Source organism: Choristoneura fumiferana, chromosome Z (genome assembly GCF_025370935.1).
Source record: "Choristoneura fumiferana chromosome Z, NRCan_CFum_1, whole genome shotgun sequence".
Classification (NCBI taxonomy): domain Eukaryota; kingdom Metazoa; phylum Arthropoda; class Insecta; order Lepidoptera; family Tortricidae; genus Choristoneura; species Choristoneura fumiferana.
The window spans coordinates 30,456,672-30,478,261 of record NC_133472.1 but is presented as its reverse complement, the minus strand read 5'-3'; the positions used below and the strand labels follow the sequence as shown (position 1 = coordinate 30,478,261).

The following is a 21,590-nucleotide window of genomic DNA, read 5'->3' as shown; positions in this document are numbered from 1 at the left end:
AGCACATAAGCTACTTTTTATCCCAATATTCACACGGGATAGGGAAATTTCAACCGCTGGGTTTACAGTATTGAAATTTTGGATAGTTGTTCTTGACACAACCTCAATGAAGTTCACGATCTAAATTTTGGGAATTCCCAGAGAAATTTTGTAAAATCCCGGAATCCCGGTTTTGTTCCGCGAGAGAAGCTCGATATTTCGGCGCAGTTGCATGCGACATGATCACGAGACGACTGGAGATTTGCAGGTATGCCGATATAACAAAAAAAAATTGTAATGACCGCGATAGTGTAAAACACTGTATTGATCCATATGCACAAATAATAATAATAAATAATAATAATGTAATTTCAACCATTAGGTAAACGCGTGGTGCATAAATGTTTACACAGTATGCTTAGGCTAAAGCAGAATGTATTGGACATAAAATATTTAATTTACCATCTTACATTGTTAAAGCTTACATTCTTGTAAACAAATAAATGATTTAATACCAACTAAAAACTGCGAACAAAAAAGTTGTATAAGTAGCGACATTCGTGGCGAACTCTATATAAAACGTAAAGATGCGAAATAACCACGTTAGCTCCGTTTTTTGCCACGTTCATGCATAAGATCTTTATCGCGCTGTATTTGGTGATGACAAGATTGACAAGTGACAGGTGACATCTCGTTTTTTTGTACGAAGGCTTAGTAGCTTATCTGCCATTACCTCCGCAAATGCCATCTCAATCACAAGAAAAAGTACTAAAAATAAAAATTAAAAACCTGCTTATAGCCAAGCTCCTTATAGCCAAGACTATCGAAAAAATATAAAATCTGCACCTCTACAAAAAAACTTTAATTAGCCAATTAACCAAAAATTATGTAAATTTTGTTCCTCCTCAAAAAACGTTTTCAATAACGTTCCGTACGAATGTGAAAAATAGTCAGGTATTAAACGAAAAAGTTGCGTAATTAAAAACCGCTGTTCGAGCCCTTTTAACAGTTCCTAAAATATACTTAAGTATTAACATCGAATACAACACAGTAAATGAATATATAATAATTTTATCATAGCAACAAAATCATTATAACTTAATAAAGATTTCTTTTAAACTCTAATTTAACTTACGATATTCGTATGTAAGTTGTCCGTTTCAAATGTAGAATTTCAACCATGTCTGGCTGTATTAGCAAGAGTTCATTTGTTTGCTATTGATGTGGTTATGCAGATTGGGTACTTATACAGTCAAATAGTTAACAAAGTACATTTAGGGTGCTCGTAAAAATCGGTCAGGTGAGGGTCGATCTCGCTCATTTAGGGTTCCATATTGGCCGAGGCAAAAATACTATACCTATATACCACAAAAAATCAAAATGACTACCTTTTTAAGTACATTTGAATTTTATAAAAACAATACGTTTCTTGTATAAGGATCTTCCTTAGTGTTTCATTTAATTTTATTTCTATTATTTGTTGTTGTAACGGCAATAGAAACACAAACGTTGTGTAAATTTCAGGTGCCTATATATATTACTGTTTTCGAGATACAGCCCTGTGACAGTCAGACAGACAGACAGTGAAGCGACTAATAGGGTTCCATTTGTCACCCTTCGGTTACGGAACCCTAAGAATATTTTTTAACAAACCTCATCTCGATTTGCCTTAATTTAGACCTTTCATTTAACGACTTCAAATATTAGTTAAGTACAAAAAAGTTTTTTTTTGCCAATTATTCACACTTTAGTGACAAATACGCATTAAAACCGCACTATGCCTCAATGACAATGTTGCCTTATTCGATATACCTATATAGTTCAGTTTTATTCGAATTTTATAAGTACTAAGTTGTGTAAAACGTAATTTTAATGAAATTATGGTAGGGTCCTTACTACTAGCCGGATGCCCTCTGAGCATGCTCACTCGCGAGGCAAGCGCATGACACATGATATGTTCGACACAGGGTTCAAAATCGTATTGAAAATGGCTGCCTCGCGAAACTGCTCGCTCGGAGGCAGGAAGAGTTAAGATGGTGAGGTTGACGGCTTGGAATCATCAGGCTGAGGGGATGGCATGGGGGCATCTTCTTCGAATATCATCACTAGTTTCGTGTACTGTCGTTTCTTCTTCATGCGCTGAAATAGGCAGAAATTTTGTAAATAAGTTAACAAAGGTACTCGAGACAATTATAGACACGTAGTGCGTGAGTGCGTGTTTGCTACTTGCTAAACAAACATCATGCAGCACGCAAACAGCATGCTCCGACCAAAATAGTCAACTTACTACACTTACAATAATTTAACTATAAAGGTGCGACCAAACCTCTGCTTAAAAAACGGTGACGGCACGGAATCGCAGTGACGCACCGTTTTTATCGCATGCTCTTCACACCGCTGCTTAAAATACAGAATCGCAGTGACGTGCCGTAAACGTCAGGACTTTACCGAACAAAAGTCTTGTCGTTTACGGCCCGTCACTGCGATTCCACACCGTCACCGTTTTTTTAAGCACCGGTTTGGTCGCACCTTAATTCAGCTTCTAATGTGGGTTAACATATTCTCTGCCGGGTATCAAACCCAAGATTTCTTCAGGTACCGCAAACGTACACGTGCGGTTAAATGCCTGCGAAATTATGACAGCAGCACTGAACGAAAGTCACGAAAATAAGTGAAAAAACATTTCCGGCACTAAATAGGTAAAATAAGAGACGAAAGTTTGTCATTCTAAAAATATCAGATCAGGAAGCGGTGTAATCTTTACTTTATACTTAAATCCAATCAAATATGACCGGTTTATTCAATAACTTCACCTAAAGTTGGGGGACAAAAAAATTACGACTATAGGAAAGTCAGAATGAAAGCACCTTTGGCACCTTAGCGGGTGTTTCTCTGTTGGAGTTGGAATCGCTGCCAGAGCTACTGGAACTTGTAAGGCCCTCTTCCAGAGTGAGCCGCGCTGCAACGCCTTCCAGCTGAAGGTCCGTATACAGCTGAGCAAGCTGTTCGTTTACCAGTGACGGCTGAAAAATAAACAATAAAAATGATTTTTCACTTCTCATGCTCGTAAAGTTCGTGTTTATGCTGGATCTAGGCGACATACATGATTTAATTTGTATAAAACTAAAAATCAATCAAATAAATGAAAATAAATTAATAAAACGAAATATTTATAATTATATTAGCAATGCATGAAAAATACAAGGTAAGTAAGTGAAAAATGTTTCCTCTGTTGTTATTTCATCTCCTCGCAAACGAAGTGAAAAGCAGAGTGTAAAACTCGAGCATTAAACCCATTTTCCCCTCGACGTGTCTATTTTATATCAACGTCTCGGGTAAAATGGCTCGTTTTATGCTCTTTTTGAAAATGTGACAGTGGAAATTATCTGTTTAGAATACGATAATTAAAAATAAATAAATAAATATGCTGCGCCTAACAAATCTTTCTATACCTACATTAATCGATGTTCAAAGTATAGCAACCTCAAAGGCGTAAGTACACTTCAAAATAAACCAATCACCTATAATTGAATACACCATGTATTTTAGGTAAGTGTTGTAATAAATCCTAGAATGCTATAAAACAAGATGCCAAAACACAGTAGTCAAATGACTAAGGGTACAGTCGAGGTACATTTTAGTACCTTATCACTACATGCCTTTTGACAACTTTGTACAAAAAACACATAGCGACAGCGACACGGTAGTAAAGTGTAAACATAATTTTTGACAACTTTTTAACTCACTTGCTCCAAGGAAGCCATCTTTTTCCTATCAGCTGCTAAAACTTGGTCGAGATCACCAGTCGGTTTCTGGTATTTGTATATTAACTCAGGAGTAACGCATACCTGAAACCAAAAAGGTTTTAAAATGCTTCAAGAATATAAAACATATATATATATATATATTAATAGTAGATTATTGTCGTGGCCTGGAAGTAAACAATTGCTGGCTGAGTATGAGAATTAAACGGACGAGCTTGACACTTGAAAAAATTCAGGAATATAGTAAGTATGTATATCACAAATTATAACGGCTAAGATGCTTGAGAATTATTAGTAGTTTAAGTGCCCGTTGGTTGATCAGTAGTTAAAAATACTAACCCCCTGTTTCACCATCCATTGATTAAATTTATCTGACGGATAATATTTATTTTGTTCGAATAGGCGGAGACGGCATTACATTTATCCGTCAAATAAAATTAGTCAATGGGTGGTAAAACAGCCCCTAATAGTAAAATTTTCTTTGAAATGCGTTAACTATTGTTATGTTTGCCATACATTTTAACTATACGTTCGTTTAACTACTGATCAAACAACGGGCTCTGAGAGTAAATAGCAGCATGGTATAAAATATACCTAAACTTGGAACATTCCGTACGCATTACGAAATCCTTAGAAAAATATTACTTGATTTTTTTGTAATGGCTACGGAACCCTATATTGGGCGTGTTCGACACGATCTTGGCCGGTTTTTTTTATTGAGATTTTTATCATACTTATCACTACACGTGTCTAGTGAAATGATACAACGAGTCGACTTTGAGAGTTCGTTTCGTCAACTCACTGATGCGTAATACGGATTTCATCAAATCGCTGAATAAATCTAGTTAAATGAAGAAACCAGTTTCCCTTTTTATCTGATTTTGTCATTTCACTAAACAGGTTTAGGTTTTTAGTGAAATGACTGTTTTTTTTTCTAGGGAAATGATAAAATGAATTCAATTTTTTAACATCCTGTGAGATTTGATTGCCTTTTAGCGACTTAATGGACCAAAAATAGCTTTACCACATTTAAGGTAGGTAGTAAAAGGTGTTGATTTAGATACTCGTAAGAAATAGCATCGCGTATTATCAAATCAAACTGCGGCCCAGCCTTTACATAGAAATGTCTTTGATATTGCATTGCCTGACAAGGATAAAAACAATGAAACTTACTGTCAGAACGTTCTATGGTGGGTCAGGAAGCAAATAGTTCGATACTATGTACATATATAGGTACATCCACAGAACAGAAAAAAACTAGTAGAAGTGTCAAACAGCCACTTCGCATGTGATACTAGTATGTGGAGTTCCGCAAACTATAGGTCAGTTCGCTGAAGACGCTTATGACTATGAGTGACGGTTGTGAGAGCTAAGATGAAAAAAGCTTAAACTAAGAGAAATACGCCTTACTGTGCCATTTTAGAATGTAAAAACGATAGCCGAACCAAAATATCACCCATTTCATATCATCGGCAAGGAGTTTTTCATTTTAGTTTAATAAATTTTTTTTTTCCCATTCCATAAGCCATTACTATGAAATGAATAAAACAAAAATAAACTTTACCAGAATTCGGTTTTTGTCTCTGTCCTAAAACGATGCAGTTCGAGAATGTTCCCTATCCATTTAGACAGCACAGGAATATTGACATCGCCTAACTAGAGATTGGGTGTTGTCGATAAAATTATCGATGTTTGTTTCTGACTGAGTTTTCTGTTGAGATGAATTTTTATCCCTTTCCTTCACGAAATAGAAAAGTAAAAAAAACTATGAAAAATATTTCGCATGAGACGTCACTCACTGTGGTGTCATGCGATTGGTCAATTTTTTTTAAGACATTTAATAGGAAAATCACGCCTAGTTAAGCGCTAAGATTCCAAAGTATGTCCAATGCGCATGTGCGCGTTTCCGGCGACACGGGTTTCGGTACTAGTAGAAGCTTTTGGCAGTTCCATTATTTTTTCTGTTCCGTGGATACATCTATGGAACCTTTGCACAAACAGCTTCACATTTTTTTGACATACGTAAGATAAGGCAATATGTCATTTGCAGTGAAAAGGTTCCACGGTTATACGTCATTTAGTATCTTCGACTATACCTGCTCCATCCAAGGTGGTTCCATTTTTCTTCTTACGGCCTTAGCTCGTACATTGTCTTTACTTCTACTAGAGCTTGGATCATCCTATAACAGAATCGATTATTCAACCGGACGTAGTTTAACAAAAAGGATCCAACCCACAAAAAATATTTTTTTAATTTTAGATTTACTTTCAGTAGGAACAAAAGCGCATTTAAAGAATAATATGACAGTGCTTTGGATCCATTTTATTAAACTATATCCAAGTACTCAAAATTAATACTCTGTCGAAAGCCGAATACGTTTACTTTCAATATCCGCATGACGGGGCGACGTTCAGCCGTTTAGTCCTTACCTAAAGTCCTAACCTAACCTAACCACTAAATTGTAACGCCCTCTATACCACCTAAGACCCGTGGTCGTCACGAGCATACCACGAGCGATCGCTCGAAGTCATAGATGACGTCACTGTTGGCGACCGCGTCGCACCCACTTCGCCCACAGAATATTGGTGAATCAGCACGTTTTCACCATGCTGCCATATTGCGAGCATACAGCGCTCAAAATGTGTGTTCCACTAATAACATTCGCCTACATCTACAACGCCTTCGGCTTTTTTACGTTAGTGGAACGGCAATATCAGCGGTCGTGGTCGTGGGCTTTGCGGACGTTTAGTGGAACGTAGCCTTAGAGTTAACCTTAGGGGTTCAACATAACCCTATGGTTATGATAATTATGATATCATGGATATTAACGACTAATGTACTTTAAGTTTAGAAAGCAGAACTAGTCTAAAGCACAGCCTAGTGTACTAAATATCCGTTTCCACACAACCGCGTAGTAACTGTGTATTAAGAAGAAAAGAAGTGATAAAACCAGCATTTCTAAAAGGTTTTTCAATGGATTACGCTGGCTAAAATGCACAAGGAGGTATGGAATATCGCGTAAAAATACTCACGCTTTTGTTCTTAGTGTTCTTAGAATCGCTGCTGTCATCGGCACTGCCAGACTCAGTCTTGAAGAAAGAACTGTAAAATGATGAGTAGCTGGACTCTCCATCTGTGGGATCAACAGCCTCGTCGCTATTCCCGGTGTCGTTCCCACTCTCATTCTTCTTCTGGGTCACTTTTTGTTTGAAATAAGGTGAAGACTGTGGTGCTCGCAATACTGTTTTGGTGGGCTGTGGGCAACACAGAATAGGTACCTTTAATTTTTATCCACTGCCAACTTTATGCTCAGTTCCTCGCCCCCTGGAAACATAAAAACTGGCCATACTAGGCCAATCAAGAAAATCACTTCTTACTGCATTATAAGCAAGGTATTTGTAAAAGTAAGAAGAGGAAAAGGAAAACGCAAATTGAATTATTTAAATCAAATAAAGGCGAAGATTACTTATAGGTCTCTGAAATATAACAAACCTCTTCGTTGTTGCATGTTGTGATCCTCGTCGTGGTATTTACTCGTGGGGCCCCGTACTGGATCATGCCTTCATGAACAGAAAAAGGTGGCGCACTGATTGGCGAAACCATGATCGGCGATCCGACGACAGCTGGTCCATACATCAAGTATTGAACTGAAAGAATAAATAAATTAAAAATAAATATCCCGGAACACTTGACAGCAATTTTGTCCTAGTTACAAAATAAGCAAAGCTTGTGTTATGGATATTAGGCAACAGATAAACATACTTTACTAGATAGATACATACTTAACCCTTTTCCAGGCCCCACGAATTTAGATACGCTACCACAAAATGAATCTCAGTTATATATCCTTAACCTATGAGGGATACATTTAAAAAAAACTTCAATTAACATTGTACCATATTGTAAATTTAGCAAGGTCAAAAATTTGTGCACATTTATGTGGTCGCCATATGCACTATGCCTGGAAACGTGTTAAATACATATGGGACAGGTTTGCTGCGTCATCTCATATATTAGTGCACGCACATGGGATATGCGGGAGCGCGGCAGGAAGAGTGGGACGGAGGACGCGGCAGATGGCCAGTCGTTAACGAGACATGTAATTAGATGGTCAAAGTTATTGTATTATTTTATAAGTGACGAAACTAATTTAGTGTTTTATTCAAGATCTAATTAGAGAAAGATAAGTAATCCTAAGCTAGAAAATGCTTAAAAACCGTTGGCAATGACCAGCATTATTGTTGTTTTTTTTTAATATGGCTTTGTCCATTGGTGGTCAATTTTGGCAGTGTCTATTATATTTTTCACCTATGATGAATTCTGTGACGTTTCGAGTTTGACAGTTCTAGAAATTTACCATTTATCGAGTGAACTATCGATTTTTCTAAGAGTTATTAGTGCCTATTTTTGGAGAAGTTGCATTATATTTAAAAAAATATATATTTTTCCAGTTATCCGCCCACCGGGCCACCGTTTTCTCGTTCTCGCTATCTCGCTCGAAATAATCAATCAAACGAATTACAAACTCCCGGCTCTGGGAGTTCAAAACAGTCTTTTTAGACCGTTTCGGCATTTGGCCAAAAAAAAAACAACAAACTTAACGAGAAACAGTAACAAAAGTCAACCACAATAATAACAGAAATGAACAGTAAAGTAATACAATGCAAAGAAAATGCAATGGAAACTCAACTCGTATACAAGGCTGACGCACTCGTACTGACAGTGATACAGACACGCACTGGCCGCAAGAGGCATAAGTTGGCTGCAGCCGCGTTTCAAATAGCCGCGTTTACAAAATCTTGCAAGTTTTGTTTAAAAATTTAAAATATCTTACGTGTTCACTGTTATCGAATAATGAATGCGGCAATCGCCGATGCCGATAATGTTGTGTCACGTCACTACTCTGTTCAGTTTCACACATTGCGTAAAAAAAATCTATCGTATTCGATGGAGTCTATTTAATGGACACTGATATTGCTATATATTTTTAAAAAGTACAGTTTTTTTTTGTTTCAAAATAGAAATTATTTTAAAAAATATTTTGAGAACATATTACGCGTAATTCGAAAAATTTTCAAGTGTCACAGAACTCATCATAGGTGAAAATACAATAGTAGGATTTGCCGTTGTACAATGAAAAAATCTAGAAAACGAAATATGAGAGATAATTAAACAACCGATTTTACTATGATAACATTCTTGTCTGTCGTAGTAGGTAGGTAATAGTGCTAGCGGTACACCCCGAAAATCAGTAAAAAGCTGCACATGGTGTTAAAAGTATGAAAATAGGAACGATTGATTTTTAGGCCATACGAATCAATTTGACCGGTAGCACGAAAAAAACAAAAAGGAGAGGAGTTATGACGTCATCCTGTTGTAACATATTTTTTAATGGTTCTAATAGATACCTCTTTATGCACTTGACTGTACACTACAATTATTTCCACTTTGACACTCGGGATGTCTCGGTTTAAATCGTAAAGGTAAATTACAAACAAATTACTATTTGTTTTGTTTTTTACTATCAAGCTTTTTACCCTGTCTAATATAGGTACAAAGCCGGAGTAGACGTTGTCGCGGCCATGACCAAATCTAGATTTCAATCATTGTAGAATTGACGAGTGTCAAAGTGGAGATAATCGTACTGTAATGACTTTCAAATTTGGAACAGCTGTCAAAATCAACACAATTTAAATGGGCCACAACATTTGTCGATATCACTTTGGTATGTTTTAAATATAAATCGCACGACAATATTATGATCTCGAGCGACATAAGAATGAGGACTTTACTGATTTGTCTGTGTCTTAAAAAACATTCGTGACAGAAATTTTGTCTTGCCGCCATTACTGTAGAGTAGACATCTTGTTAGTTTTTTTTTGCTGTTTGTTGTTTAATGTTTATAAAAAATAGTTTCTTTATCTGTTTTAATTTATTTATTACATTTGTTTAACACCTATTACTGGCAGAACAAGTCAGTTGCTGCTTGCTGTGTTGGTGTGCAATAAAGAGGTATTGTATTGTATTGTCAGTAATGCAATGCAGGTCATTTGTTATCGGTTTCTGAACCCATATTAGAGTACTTATAATATGTGTTTAGTATATATATGTATTGTATATATAGTCCTTATAATAAATAATGTATGCAACTGAACGTAATTAGGACTTAAAACACTCATGTGATCCTTTTACTAACACAAACCACACTCGTTTTAAGGACCCTTACTACGTAATAGTGTATAAACTACTATTTCCACCGCACACTTTCCAAACAAAGGAAGTGGCACGGCTAGTCTGCCAAGCCTGGCTCGTGCTTCTTAAACCTCTTGGGTCTGGGTTGGCTACATTACAATCCCAAAGCATTAATCAGCTATTACTGGTAACCCACCTGGTGGTGCGTGATACTGGTGCCCAGCGCTTGCTGACGAAGTTGACGGCATAGCGTGAGTGGTGGTAGGAACGTAGAGAAAAGGAATCAACCCTAGAACATAATACTTCAATTAGAGAGACGTCGTATAATAGATGGCTAATAACTAAATAAGCCAATTGCAAGGAAGACCGTAACGTCGAAAAAACCTTACGATACTAACGCCATCTAGATATATTTCGCCTGTCTTTTAGCCCTCATTGCACATCCCCCAAGGCTATTAGGGGCCATCCATAAAGTACGTCACACTAGATTTGACTCTTTTAGAACCCCCCCCCCCCCCCCCTTGTCACATGTATTGCTATGGAATTTGCAAATATTTTGTTCCTGTGTCACAAACCGCTTAACCCCTCCCCTCCCCCTCCCTTAATGTGTGACATACCCCTTACCCGTATAACGTACCTAAAATATACCAATATGTTTCATAATACATTATGTGGAGTGGAAACCGCGGATCGACAAGCGCAGCGCAGAGATGGACGTATGACCTGGGTTAAGTCGCGGCTTCAAGCCGCTTTCAACCGAAGCAACGGGAGGTCTATGAGGGAGGCCTTTGTCCAACAGTGGACGTCCTACGGCTGATATGATGATGATGACATGTCTAGTTTTTGTCAGGACTTTTTCAATTTTGAAATAGCAACCCTATTTTTAGGAATTTCGATTACCTACGGACGGACTGACACAGAAGATATGATATGACATTTTTACTCACCCTGTCGCGCAGCCAATGGATCCATCATTGGCGCATGCGGGCCATACGCAACGTTGGGCACAAATGACATCATATCGGTCGAACTTGACGGCCGGTACGATGCTGTAAAGAAAAGTAATAATATTGATTTTATATAAAGCTGTTTTACACTAAATTAGGTAAATTTAAAATTATGATCATGATTTTTATTTGAACTCAAGTAGGCGACACATCATCTTACATTTTGTATACAAAGGGTGTGAGCAACAGTATAATTAGTAAACGACTGATGATTTGAAAATGAAATAGTAGAATATAATTTTAAAATAAATATTAGACATAGATACTGCACTAGTACTGCAAGACGAATCTATTAAGTATTATTATAGAATAACGTAGGTATAAGTTTATTAATTTTAAACGTATCCATTGAACCTCAATATTCGGAAGTTTTAAGATTCGTTACTCGTACAACTCACCCAATCCTGCCGCTGTATGGTTCACATGAGGCACATGCGACATGATTGTGGTCGGTAGAGCCGGGTAGGGAGTCGCGTTCTGTATGCTGCTAGACGTCCGGTACGCCGGAGCTATTAAGAATAAGGATGGTCAGAAAATCATATGATGACTACACTAAACTGATTTTAAAACGAGTTCGTTTTCCGTTTTCCTTTCACTTGGATCCTACTTTTCTAAATGTCTCAAAACCGTTGTCCAACACTTGCGACTGTTGACTACGCCTTAACTACTCTAAGATAGGTGTGAACGAAAAGTTGCATATACATTACATGAAAACCGATAAGGTGTTGAACCTGGGTACAGTCACCCGCATTTAATATCTGCCTCAGCGGAACGTGCAAAAATATTTGACACGACCTACCGTTCCTAGAAATAGAATTGTATCAGATGCACGCTTTGTGTCAGATGTGCTGGTGACTGTACACTAGCTGTGCAATCGCGGCGGTCACTGAGGTATTGCTTTTGTTAAAAAAACCGTGCATATTAAAAAACCGCGGCCATGATTGACCGTTGAGATCATTCAACATATTTGAAATTTTGCCATTGAGAACGCATTGGCAACGGCGGCCTATTATTGTTTGTGCTCACGGAGGTGTTCGATCGGTACTCGATGAGATTAAGAACGCCAATGCTGGCCTGGCTGCCCGATCTGATCTGGTGACACAGTGGGCGTGTACCAAAACGTTGCAAAAGCAGCCTTAGGCTTCGTTCAGATGACAATTTGTGGCGCGTTATCAAATCACGCGTCTAGACATCGTGGTGTTTGACACATGAGTCGCGTTAGCGGGAATTGACGCGACGCTCGCTCAGGCTCAGCACAGGCTCTCCTGAAACAGAGTGAGGAGCACTCGAAACGTTATCATCTGAGCTATCTTTAACTTTGATCGTGTTAACGCACGTCAACTTTAAGTTAGCGTTACAAATTTTTGCCTTCTGAACGTAGCCTAAGGCTATGGCAGCGCAGTGGTACACACCCACTATGCCGTGGCAGCCAGGCCAGGCCGGTCTTAGCGCCCGTGATCTCATGGAGTAGTATGTGAACCGACGGAAGTGTCTGTGTGCAAAATACAGGCCGCCGCGGCAAATGAGTTCTAACTGTTAAAATTTCAAATAACTTGCATAGCGATAAAATTAGGTAGGTACTAAATTAAACGGTTCAACTCACGATTATTATAAGTCAGGAACGCGAACGGTCCGACTAGTTTCAATCTTTTCAGGAGATCTTTTTTCGAACAGTTACTTATAGTCGTGAATTGAACCGTCTCAAGAGAGCTTAAGTTATACCAACTGACATTACTCGAGTGTGACTGTACTTACAATTAGCGGCAGAAGCGCCCGGAAAATTTGAAGCAGGCGAACAGTGGTGCTTGCGGGAGCTCGATTGCTCCTCGGGTCGCTTCGAAGGACGCTTCAGGCCGTGCGGCTGCCAGGACAGGTCAGACACAAAACTCGTATAGTACTGGCTCATTCAAACAAAGCCCTAACGGACCTTTAATCGGTAAGTTCTAAACAGCGACAAGCAATCATCATATGACGTCAACTTTCCACAATTATATGCTCAAATAGGTTTTTCCCGCGGCTTCGTTCGCGTGAATCATTGTCTGGCAGTTGAATTGAAATTCTGGGATTTTACTAAATTCTCGTGATAAATCCCCTGTTCTCTTCACTTATTTTAAAAGAATGAAGAACAAAACTCACATATCATATAAAATTCATATACCAGAATCAAAATTAGCCTAAGTATGTATTAAGTTCGCCCACACATTCAAAAACATTTGCATTCATAATATTAGTATAATCAAAGTAGACAACCGTATGTGGTAGTGTTCAACAAGTTGAAAATTTTGCACTGGTAGTTAAAATTAGTGTGAATCATCCCTTTGTGGGCCAGACAAATAGCCATAGATGCAATTGTATAGGTAGATTTCGTGCCACATCAGAAGTTATTCCAGTCAGTCATTTTGTATGGTTACCGGTAAACTTGATCCATCTTTTTGAACTTCAGCAACGTACGATTTCAGCAATAAAACTAAGACTGCTGACTTAAAGTGATTTTCCACCGGCAAGGCGAGATGATAATTGAAATTCGTATGCATTCTACCCCTATTCTATTCGGACGCCGCCATACAAATTTCAATTCTCGTCTCGTGTCGCCTCGCCGGTGGAAAATCACGCCAGTGGATGATAGAAAAATTGCCAAGAGACTTAGTAAAACGACTTAAGAGAAAACAGTAATAGGTACGAAACTATAACGATTATAATTGGGCGGTGGTGATCTCTTACCACCAGGAGACCCACTTGCTTGTTTGCCATCCAGTCGAATAAAAAAAAATTACGTCGCTGAGTGCGACAGATGCTCATAAAAAGGGATGTAATAAATAACATAGAACATAAAATATACCTGAGTTTCTGAAACTGTCGAGTTCGCAGAAGTTGGCACAAATGAAGCATTACATCTAGCCAGATGTTCCTTTTTCTTCTGTTTCGTGGCATAGCTTGCCTTTTCCCTGTCTTCTTTAGAAGCTAAACGGGAAATGCGGTGTTTCTTCACCAGTGACTTTTCCATGTCTGTATTATGCCTGAAAAAGGATAATAAATTAAATCGACTCTTTCAATAGAATGAGCAGAATGACACATCAGCAAAATGTTTTTTTCTTTTTTTATCAAACAAGAACTAGGTGCGATCGTCAAATAACGTTTTCACCTCACTAAACTCGGATTTCCATTCGGCCATCCATAAAGTACGTCACCAAATTTGACCATTTTTCGCCCCTACCCCTCCTCCTTCTTGTCACAAACCGCCTGTCCCCCCCCCCCTCCCCCGCTAAATATTTGACGTCATTTATGGATGTCCCCTAAAGAGCCATGACATGGTCGTTTCTTTACGGGAGACAACTTAACGTCTTTTGACAGAGAAGTAATCCTTTCATACAATAATGAACGAAAAACAACAGAAAACGTAACAATGAACAACTTAAATACATATAATCCGGTTCTAGTCATGACATGATGTTGATGATGAAATAAGTTTTTTTACTGACTTGCTCAGTAGCGACTCTGTGAGCCGAACAGAGCTGGTGTCCCGCTGTTTCTTGAAGGCGTAAGGACCCGACGAGGACTCGCCAGAACTGGTAACATCCGCCGAATCCGTAGAATACAAGGCCATCGGAGACAAACACCCTCTGCAATACAAACATTTAGTTAAATCCGATTCATTATGCCGGAAAAATAGTACATTGTGTCTCAAGGGCGGTAAATAAGGAATTACGAACGAGAGTCTATTAGAAGCCCGTAGTCGAAGACTGAGAGCTTTAAGTCGATGTTCGTAATTCTAGTACCGCCCGTAAAAAGTTTATAAAAGAAAAACTATTATTTTTAGAAAAATTGCCGATATCGCTGGCTGCCGCGCTCTTGGCAGCGCCAACATGCCGCCGCCCTCCACCTCGCGTAGCTGCCTGACGTGCGTGCGCAGGTCCTTCTGCAGGTCGGCCGTGCAGCAGCAGCGCGCGCAGCAGTATTAGTACGGGCAATAACTTATTTACCGACCTTGGGTTTTATGACAAGAACAAAAGGTCGAGGGTTTTTTTAGGGGTTGCAAACAAGGTAGCCTGCATGTTACGAAACTATTTACGAGCAAGTGTGATGAAAAAAATATGATCTGCCCAGTCACTGTATTAGCTATGTCAAAATATGAAGTTAGTTGTTGTATCACACTTACCCAACAAAATTTTTGTTGTCTTTCAATTCTTCCATATGCCCGGCAATGGCCTGTTGATACTCTTCATAGGTTAACTCTTGATGGTTGTCAAAAAATCTAAAATAAAACAAAAGTAATACTCTGACTTAGAATTAATATTCACGCTAAAACGATTCAACAGATTTGACGAGGTAGCTGAATTTCGGGAATAACACATAGGCTACTTTATTCCGATATTCCCACGAGATCGGGACATAAAACCCTGAAATTCAACAACTGCATCTAAAGACATGGAATTCTACACGGATCTACTTCATAATCTATACTAATATTACAAAGAGAAAAGATTTGGATTTTTGTTACGCATTAACTCAAAAACTAATAGACCGATTTTAAAAATTCTTTCACTACTAGAATGCTAAATTATTCCAAAGTGCCATAGGCTAGGTATATTTATTACCAGAAAAAATCAGGGTTCCGTACTAAAACTTCAATAATGTAACTCAAAGTGTAAGAAAAAGTTGCCATAAAACCATTTTCATCGCATGCGCTGTGGAAACTATTGACGATAGAACAAAAAAATGTTCTACAATATTAAAGAATATCAATATCTACAAAATTTATTTACTCTACGTTGACGCGCCCCGGATTCGCGCGGGCCGGGTGCAGTTTTAGCGAAATGGAGCTGAAAAATGTGTGTGAAGTGCCCTCGATTAGATACCTTTTAAGAGTTCTGTGCCCAAAGGGTAAAAAAAACAGGACCCTATTCCTAAAACTCCACTGTCCGTTTGTCTGTCTGTCTGTCACTAGGTTGTATCTTTTATGAACCGTGATAGCTAGACAGTTGAAATTTTCACACATGATGTATTTCTGTTGCGGCTAACAACAAATACGAAAAACAGAATAAAATAAATATTTAAGGGGTTTATATTAAAATTTATTCTCATATTTTAAGGGGTGCTCTTTATGGTAACAGGTATTCACATCCACAGAATATTTATTTGTATTTACATTCACTTTAAAAATAAATACTTAATTAAATTAAAATAGAATAAATATTAAGGGGGGCTCCGGTACAGCAAACGTGACTCGTGCTTGGCCGGTTTCTTTTATTTTACCCGTGCGAAGCCGGGGCGGGTAGCTAGTCGCTATAAAATTTTAGGAAATTTCCATAAGAATTTAGTACAATCCCGGAATTTCAATTCAACTGCCAGATCTAATGTTCCTCAAAGGCTAGAACTATCTACAGCTGATCCTGATAAACTCGACTCACCCCCCACTCTCGCCCACAGAGCAAAAAATTAACTCGAAATATTTCTTTTTTTTTTAACTTTACGGGTGGTGTGTTCAGAGGAAAAACAAACCTGACAAGTTTGTGAAATATCGTGAATGTTTTTTGACACTGTGTATAGCACCAGGACTCACCGTTGCAGATTATCATTGAAGTTAAGCTGGTTGTAGCTTAAAGGTGTCTCCGAACTAGCCTTGCTGTCGCTATAGTAATCGTGGTGGGGTGATATTCCTCCCAGTATCACAGAATCGTGTTCCTGTTATATTCAAATTCGATTAGTGGATACAGTGGCGTTAGAGAAATACAAGTTTTAGGTAAAAAAAACATAATAGAATTATTAATTTATTATTATTTACAAGCTGTTTTCTCCGACTACACTTTTTGGACCGTAAAAATGTATTCAACTTACACAACTGTTAGCTTTCTCCAGTGTCTCAACAACGCGATCTGGTGGCTCGGCCTTAGATGGTTCTTGTATTAAGCTCTCCATGAAGGAGGCAAGATCCTTGCAACGCTTACTCATTTGTTGCTTGGCGAACTCTGCTGGCTTCGTCAAAACCTAAATTTAAGACCATAATTTACATGATAATTAACTGACGCTACTGAGAGAGGGAGCGAAAGCGGGACCCAAATATGAAAGCATTGTCGGTATACAAAATAACCGATTTAAAACTGGACAATGCAAATGGCAAGGTTTTCATATGAAAGCGGAATCATACCGCTCGCGACACTAAGCGTTTACGCTGCGTCGAAAGCCTATGACATGAAGTGCTATGAATGCTATTCCGATGAAGCCCTTTTGAAACAACTAAGTGCTAAATCGCACTAGCGATATGCGGGCGAGTTGACAGCGAGGCGAGCGCGCAGCGAGTTCGTTGTGAGCGCGTAACGATTTCTCCACGAGCGGGCAACGATATCGCCGCGAGTGCGCAACGATGTCGCCGCGAGCGCCCAACGATGTCGCTGCGAGCGTGCAGCGAGTTAGCTGCGTATAGAGTCGAAGACGCCCTATTATTATTGTGCGCTCGTTGCGCGCTCGCGGCAATAGCGTTGCGCGTTCGCGGCGAAATCGTAACGCGCTCGCAGCGAACTCGCAAATTACAATTTTTGTTTGTTCTGTGTTTTATCTACATTAATCTATACTAATCCTACTAATATTATAAATGTAAAAGTTTGTGAGTATGTTCGGAGGTTTGGATGTTTGTTACTCAATCACGCAATAACGGCTCAGCGGATTTAACTTGGAGTACAGATAGACAAAGATCTTATTCTTATTCTTATAAATAAAGCCGGGATGCGCATATTTTAACATAACTTTTTAAGTCCTATTATCGGAAGTCCGAAAATGTTTCTCATACCATTTTACATCATAACGATCACTCTTCATAATTTTTTTTAATACTAACGATCGAAACTCATAATCATCAGAATTCATAATATCACTAATCATAGCCCTTGTTCATACTAATATTGATTTTCATATATTTTCTTATACTAACGATCGAAACTCCTAATCATTCTAATTCATAACGCCAATATTCATAACTTTGTTAATACTAACTACTATTTGTTTTCATATATTTCTTACTAATAAGTGTTACGTTAACCGCATTATTGACGCGCAGGGACTTGGAAAATTTTTGGATGGTGCAAAATGAAGTATTTAAGGAAAGACTTCGTTAGGTACGACGACGAGCCAAGCGACGAGAAGTGCTAGGTAGAACTGTGACTCTACAGCGCGCGAGCCGAGCGAGCGAAGCGAGCGATACTAATATAATATAAATAATTAACGATATAAGTAAATCTTATTTTGAATAGGTAGTTACAGTTATGAAAATAGTAGATTGTTCAACAAGGGACTAAAATAATCCATAATGACACGAGATGTTTAGCCACTCAAGCAGAGTTCAATAATGTAACTCAAGGTGTAAAAAAATAAAGATAAAATATTTTTAACGCATACGCTGCGGAAACTATTGATGACTGATGATATAAAAAATTATCTAAGATATTAAAGAATATATCAATATCTACAAAAAACCGCGATACCATATGGCCAACTATTTTAGTTATGTCACTGTAACTCCTCTTTTAAGTTTTAAAAGTTGATAGAAATGCCGACCAAAATCAGACTGTTATCCATAAAATCATTTTGTATTTATTATCCAAATAAATCATTTTGTACTATGGTCTGTCCCAGAATTCGAGATACTAAAATGACAGTCTGAAATGTCAAACGTAAAAATAATGTGGCCAGCATAAAAGGAACAGTGCTGCTCCGTGATTTCGGTTTCGTAAATAACCGATAAAATGTTTATTTTACGATAGCAAAAATAACAATGCATTCAATATTCTACTTTCCATTTTACTTTATCATACGATAAAGTGATGAAATCTAAGCACAGGTAAAAATACAGTGTTCATCACTTAGTGCCAACGTAAAAAATAATACAGATGCTACTACAAAACTAGAAAAACGAAGTTCGTATGGCACCGTCCCTTTCACTCGCGTATTGAATGAGATAAGCGTCAGCGGGACGGCAACATACGAAGTTCGAGTTTTGCATTTCGTAGTCAGGGCCAGCACGGCTACTACGAAATTCGGAAATCGAAGTTCGTGTCGTTCCGTCCTTCTGACACTATTATTTAATTTAATACGTAAGTGAGAGGGACGTTACGGTACGAACTTTGATTTTCGAATTCCGGAGTAGGCCCTCAGATATCATACAACGTCATTGTTCATGTTTTTCGTATTCAAGTGGTATTCAACTATTCATTATTCTCATATTATTTAGTTAATGTAAAACTTACTTAAACATCAACATCTATAAAAAGTCGAAATATCTCGAAAACGGTCGCATTTTTATTAGACCTATTTTACCTTTTCTAGAATGTCCTAAGTGCCCTACATTTTAGTACATCACGGATCCGTTCATATCTTAATATTTTACGACATACATACATAGGTACCTACAAAATCTTTCGGTAATAACCGGTTGCGGCACATCACTATTTATGAGACGCAAAAAACAGGTAACACATGAAACGTCATTTTAGTATCTCGAATTCTGGGACAGACCATAAAGACTGTTTAAATACCTGTATATTACTTTTGAATTATTCAAATATAAAATCGGACATTCCATTCAAAAGATATATTACAAATTTAAAAACGCGTCCCGGCTTCGCGCGGGTATATTTTTTGGGAAATGGAGCTGAAAAATGTGTAAAGTGACCTTTATTTTTTTATATACAATATTACTGCAACTTTCTGCCGTCAGAATGCAGCACTAGCACAAAGCCGAAAACAGTTTTTTGTGTACCTTAAATGCCATAATATCATATTATTTCAATTAAATTATTGGAAATATAGCTCTATCGTTACTATTGATGTATATATCACATATTATTTTGTTACAAATAAAATAAATATATGATGATTTCTATAGGTACTAATACTCTTTGATCATGATCTGTCATGGCCACAACTGACGTCATGGAGGTTTGCGCTAGCGTCGCTCCCTGCGCAGAGCTTTGCCTAATATGCCCTACTGTAAACGTGCGAAGCCGGGCGGGGCGTTAGTTGTGCATAAAACACACAACAAAAAAATACAGTAAGAAACAGATGTACAGTCGAACAAACTGATTCATTGTACCAAGGTAAAACCTTCTAATAATCAATTTCACTATGATTTCCTTGACAAAAGTATGGGATGTCAACATGACATTAGTAGTACTAACAGTTTGTTGGACTGTACAAAGACGAACTTGTTCCATAAAGGGTCCCCTCCAGTTAATCTTCGAACGATTGACAGGACAACAGAAATAAAATAAGAGTAGATACAGTCACGGGACCCACTTAAGATCGAATATCTGTAATTTTGTAACAATTCAAAGGATTTTTTGACGAAATTGGTCGCAAATTAACGATCATGACCGAGATAAAACCTAACATTAACCTAAATACTAAAGTCAGTTAGGTAGCAAAGTAAGTTAAGCCTTGCTTGATTGACTGATGAGATGAGGGTTGTATTTTTTAGCATAGTGAGTGAAAAGTTCAGCATATTAACTGTCCGGTCACCATAGACGTTACACATTTAGGTATAGGTGCAGGTGGTAGGACCTTGTGCAAGGTCCGCCCGGATTGCTACCACCATCTTGCTCGCTAATCCTGCTGTGAAGCAGCAGTGCTTGCACTGTTGTGTTTCGGCGTGGAGAGTAAGTAAGACAGCCGGTGAAATTACTGGCACTTGAGGTATCCCATCTTAGGCCTCTAGGTTGGCAACGCATCTGCAATACCCCTGGTGTTGCAGGTGTCTATGGGCGGTGGTGATCTCTTACCATCAGGAGACCCACTTGCTCGTTTGCCATACAGTCGAATAAAAAAAAGGTATTGTATAAATATGTGAATATGTACTTCAGTTGTAATGGAATCGTTTACTCACTTTATTCATAGTCCTCACTATATGATCCCTGAGGCATTGGGTTTTGCTCCTTTCTTCCCCAGTCGACCTTCTTTCTCTCGCAGAACTCACTACTGGTGGTTCGAATACATCTGGATTACCAGGACCCTATAACAACCCGTATTATTAATAAAATATCCAGTTTACAGACATAGCTGCCTGTATCAAGCGGTAAAGACCTAACACCGGACAGATATAGGCACAAGAACATGTGAGCACTGGACCGATTTGAATGCGGTTTCTTTTATTTGAAATCAAGTTTTCAAGCAATGGTTCTTAGACATGTTGCATCAAAATCGGTTCAGCCGTTTTTGGGATATTGAACTTTGAAGTGACTAAGTCGGGGGTTTTCCAACTTTTTGTTGGTTAAGTTATTAATATTCATATAGTAACCCTATAATGGCAAGCTGTTTGACTTGAGCCCGTAGCGTATACAACCTCTACTGACCATTTTTCGGGCTAACTTGCATGCAACATGTAGTTGTATGCGATTATAACACATTAAAAAATGTATACCTCAAGAACGTGGTGCTTTGCAACGACAAACTCCAGTTTATGCGACCATGGGTTCACAAAAGACGACCATTCAGTTTCGAGCTTTAGATAATCACCATTCTGCGCCATCAATCTGAAAGTAACAGATAACATTTGTAAAGTTTGTTTCAATTTATTGTTTTATCATTAAAACACTACGACAGTTGTGTTATACAATAACCATATACGCATCAATGGCGTGGCGTCGTAACAACTCGATTCCT

At 38.2% G+C, this 21,590-nt stretch overlaps 1 protein-coding gene across 4 annotated transcripts in view; it reads right to left on the bottom strand.

The window, feature by feature from the left end:
- Nucleotides 1-612: 612 nt before the first annotated feature.
- LOC141434029 (period circadian protein-like) overlaps nucleotides 613-21,590 on the bottom strand; it is a 38,414-nt gene continuing 17,436 nt past the window's right edge. For 2 of the 4 annotated variants that reach the window (XM_074096253.1, XM_074096263.1), the window contains exons 11-27: nucleotides 21,349-21,460; nucleotides 20,815-20,940; nucleotides 16,779-16,928; nucleotides 16,504-16,625; nucleotides 15,100-15,195; nucleotides 14,423-14,563; nucleotides 13,783-13,960; nucleotides 12,699-12,804; nucleotides 11,342-11,452; nucleotides 10,884-10,985; nucleotides 10,133-10,225; nucleotides 7,237-7,391; nucleotides 6,777-6,998; nucleotides 5,840-5,923; nucleotides 3,726-3,827; nucleotides 2,847-3,002; nucleotides 613-2,118 (exon numbers count right to left, since the gene is read on the bottom strand). In XM_074096253.1, the coding sequence (XP_073952354.1) occupies nucleotides 2,008-2,118; nucleotides 2,847-3,002; nucleotides 3,726-3,827; nucleotides 5,840-5,923; nucleotides 6,777-6,998; nucleotides 7,237-7,391; nucleotides 10,133-10,225; nucleotides 10,884-10,985; nucleotides 11,342-11,452; nucleotides 12,699-12,804; nucleotides 13,783-13,960; nucleotides 14,423-14,563; nucleotides 15,100-15,195; nucleotides 16,504-16,625; nucleotides 16,779-16,928; nucleotides 20,815-20,940; nucleotides 21,349-21,460 (2,167 nt within the window). In that variant the 3' untranslated portion in view covers nucleotides 613-2,007. The remainder of the gene's footprint in view (nucleotides 2,119-2,846; nucleotides 3,003-3,725; nucleotides 3,828-5,839; nucleotides 5,924-6,776; nucleotides 6,999-7,236; nucleotides 7,392-10,132; nucleotides 10,226-10,883; nucleotides 10,986-11,341; nucleotides 11,453-12,698; nucleotides 12,805-13,782; nucleotides 13,961-14,422; nucleotides 14,564-15,099; nucleotides 15,196-16,503; nucleotides 16,626-16,778; nucleotides 16,929-20,814; nucleotides 20,941-21,348; nucleotides 21,461-21,590) is intronic. The other 2 variants (XM_074096269.1, XM_074096278.1) reach the window with 2 other exon arrangements.